The following is a 1,278-nucleotide window of genomic DNA, read 5'->3' on the forward strand; positions in this document are numbered from 1 at the left end:
AAAACCAATTTTAGGGGGTCAGGTTCCAACCGGTCTCTGGTTTTAAGGGAGTTAAGTCTATGTTGATGGTACAGGGGGAAGAGGATATAAAAAATGAATTTAGAGTTTTCCCACACAGGCATTCTGTGCCATGGTGGCCACATATGCCAATGCCAGGACGTCTCTCCTGAGCCAAGAGGAGACCTTTAAATTGTCAAGGAGAGATGCTTTCATCAACCATCATCAATGCAGCTTGGGAGACATTTTCCTAGTGACAACATGTTCCTCCCCCCCACCAAAACAATGAAGTGTTCTGTGTGCTAACAACATAGCTTAAAAAAAAAGTAAAACAAGATTCTGCATTTTTTTTATAAACCTTGATTAAAAAAATAGTATTTCAAACTGTACAGTCGCCAGAAGTACACAGTTATCAAAATGCACACATCTCACTTGGCATCTCCAGCACCTTCAGCTTTTTGTGCCTGGTCTGTTTTGGCGTCTCCATTTTCTGCAGGATTATTTGCATCCTTGCCAGCATCCGCTTCCCCCTTCTTTCCCTTGGGTACCTTCTCTCCCTTCTTGGCAGGGGCCTTTTTAGGCTTGGGCTCTGGCTTTAGAGAAGCAGGTTTAGCAGACAACCTTGCAGATCTTCTTTGCCGCTTGCCCTTCACCTTGGCTTTATCCCCTTTAGCATCCCCTTCAGCTTTTCTCTTGGGCATGGTGGCAGCGCTGAGCGCAGGGGATGCAGCAGTGTGCGGGTTTGGTCCAGCTGGGGGTCGTTCACACTGCTCCAACTTACCGTTTTCTTTAATAATAATGCTGCTTCAGGTAATTTTTTTGTTCTCACTGACTATGTGGTGTGTGTTATATGCAGTTTCCAAAGTTTCAGAGAAACTTTCCATTGGCCTGAGAGATTATTACTCTACCAGCCACTAACTGCCAGTAGCTCATCAGCAGGAATGGGGCCTCATGCATCCCTCCCTTGCACATGCTCAGTTGTCTTAGTCTCATGCTGGTGTAGACAGCCACAACTGCTGTGACTTCATGAGTGCGGTGTCACTCCTCACCGTCTTCTGGCTGTTACATTCTTCCTGTCCCCTTTCCCTTTGCGATGGTCAATGCTATGTTGATGGCTAACTTTACACTTGAAACTTTAAATTTTCTCCTCTTAAGAGAACTCTAGAGCAAAACTGGACTTCCAAATGTTAAGGGCCCTTAAGGGTTGATTTTCCTAATTGCTTGGTCTGGTACAACTTTACAAAACAGTTGTTTATGCAAGGTAATAGGTCATAAGGTTAA

General features: G+C 44.6%; 1 protein-coding gene across 1 annotated transcript; it reads right to left on the bottom strand.

The window, feature by feature from the left end:
• Positions 1-376: 376 nt before the first annotated feature.
• Positions 377-698, bottom strand: LOC127236472 (non-histone chromosomal protein HMG-17). The gene has a single exon (XM_051204145.1). It carries the CDS (start codon positions 696-698, stop codon positions 426-428), a length of 273 nt encoding a protein of 90 aa, XP_051060102.1. The 3' UTR covers positions 377-425.
• Between the last annotated feature and the right edge of the window lie 580 nt (positions 699-1,278).

The sequence above is a fragment of the Phodopus roborovskii genome, unplaced genomic scaffold (genome assembly GCF_943737965.1).
Source record: "Phodopus roborovskii unplaced genomic scaffold, PHOROB, whole genome shotgun sequence".
In the NCBI taxonomy this organism is placed as follows: domain Eukaryota; kingdom Metazoa; phylum Chordata; class Mammalia; order Rodentia; family Cricetidae; genus Phodopus; species Phodopus roborovskii.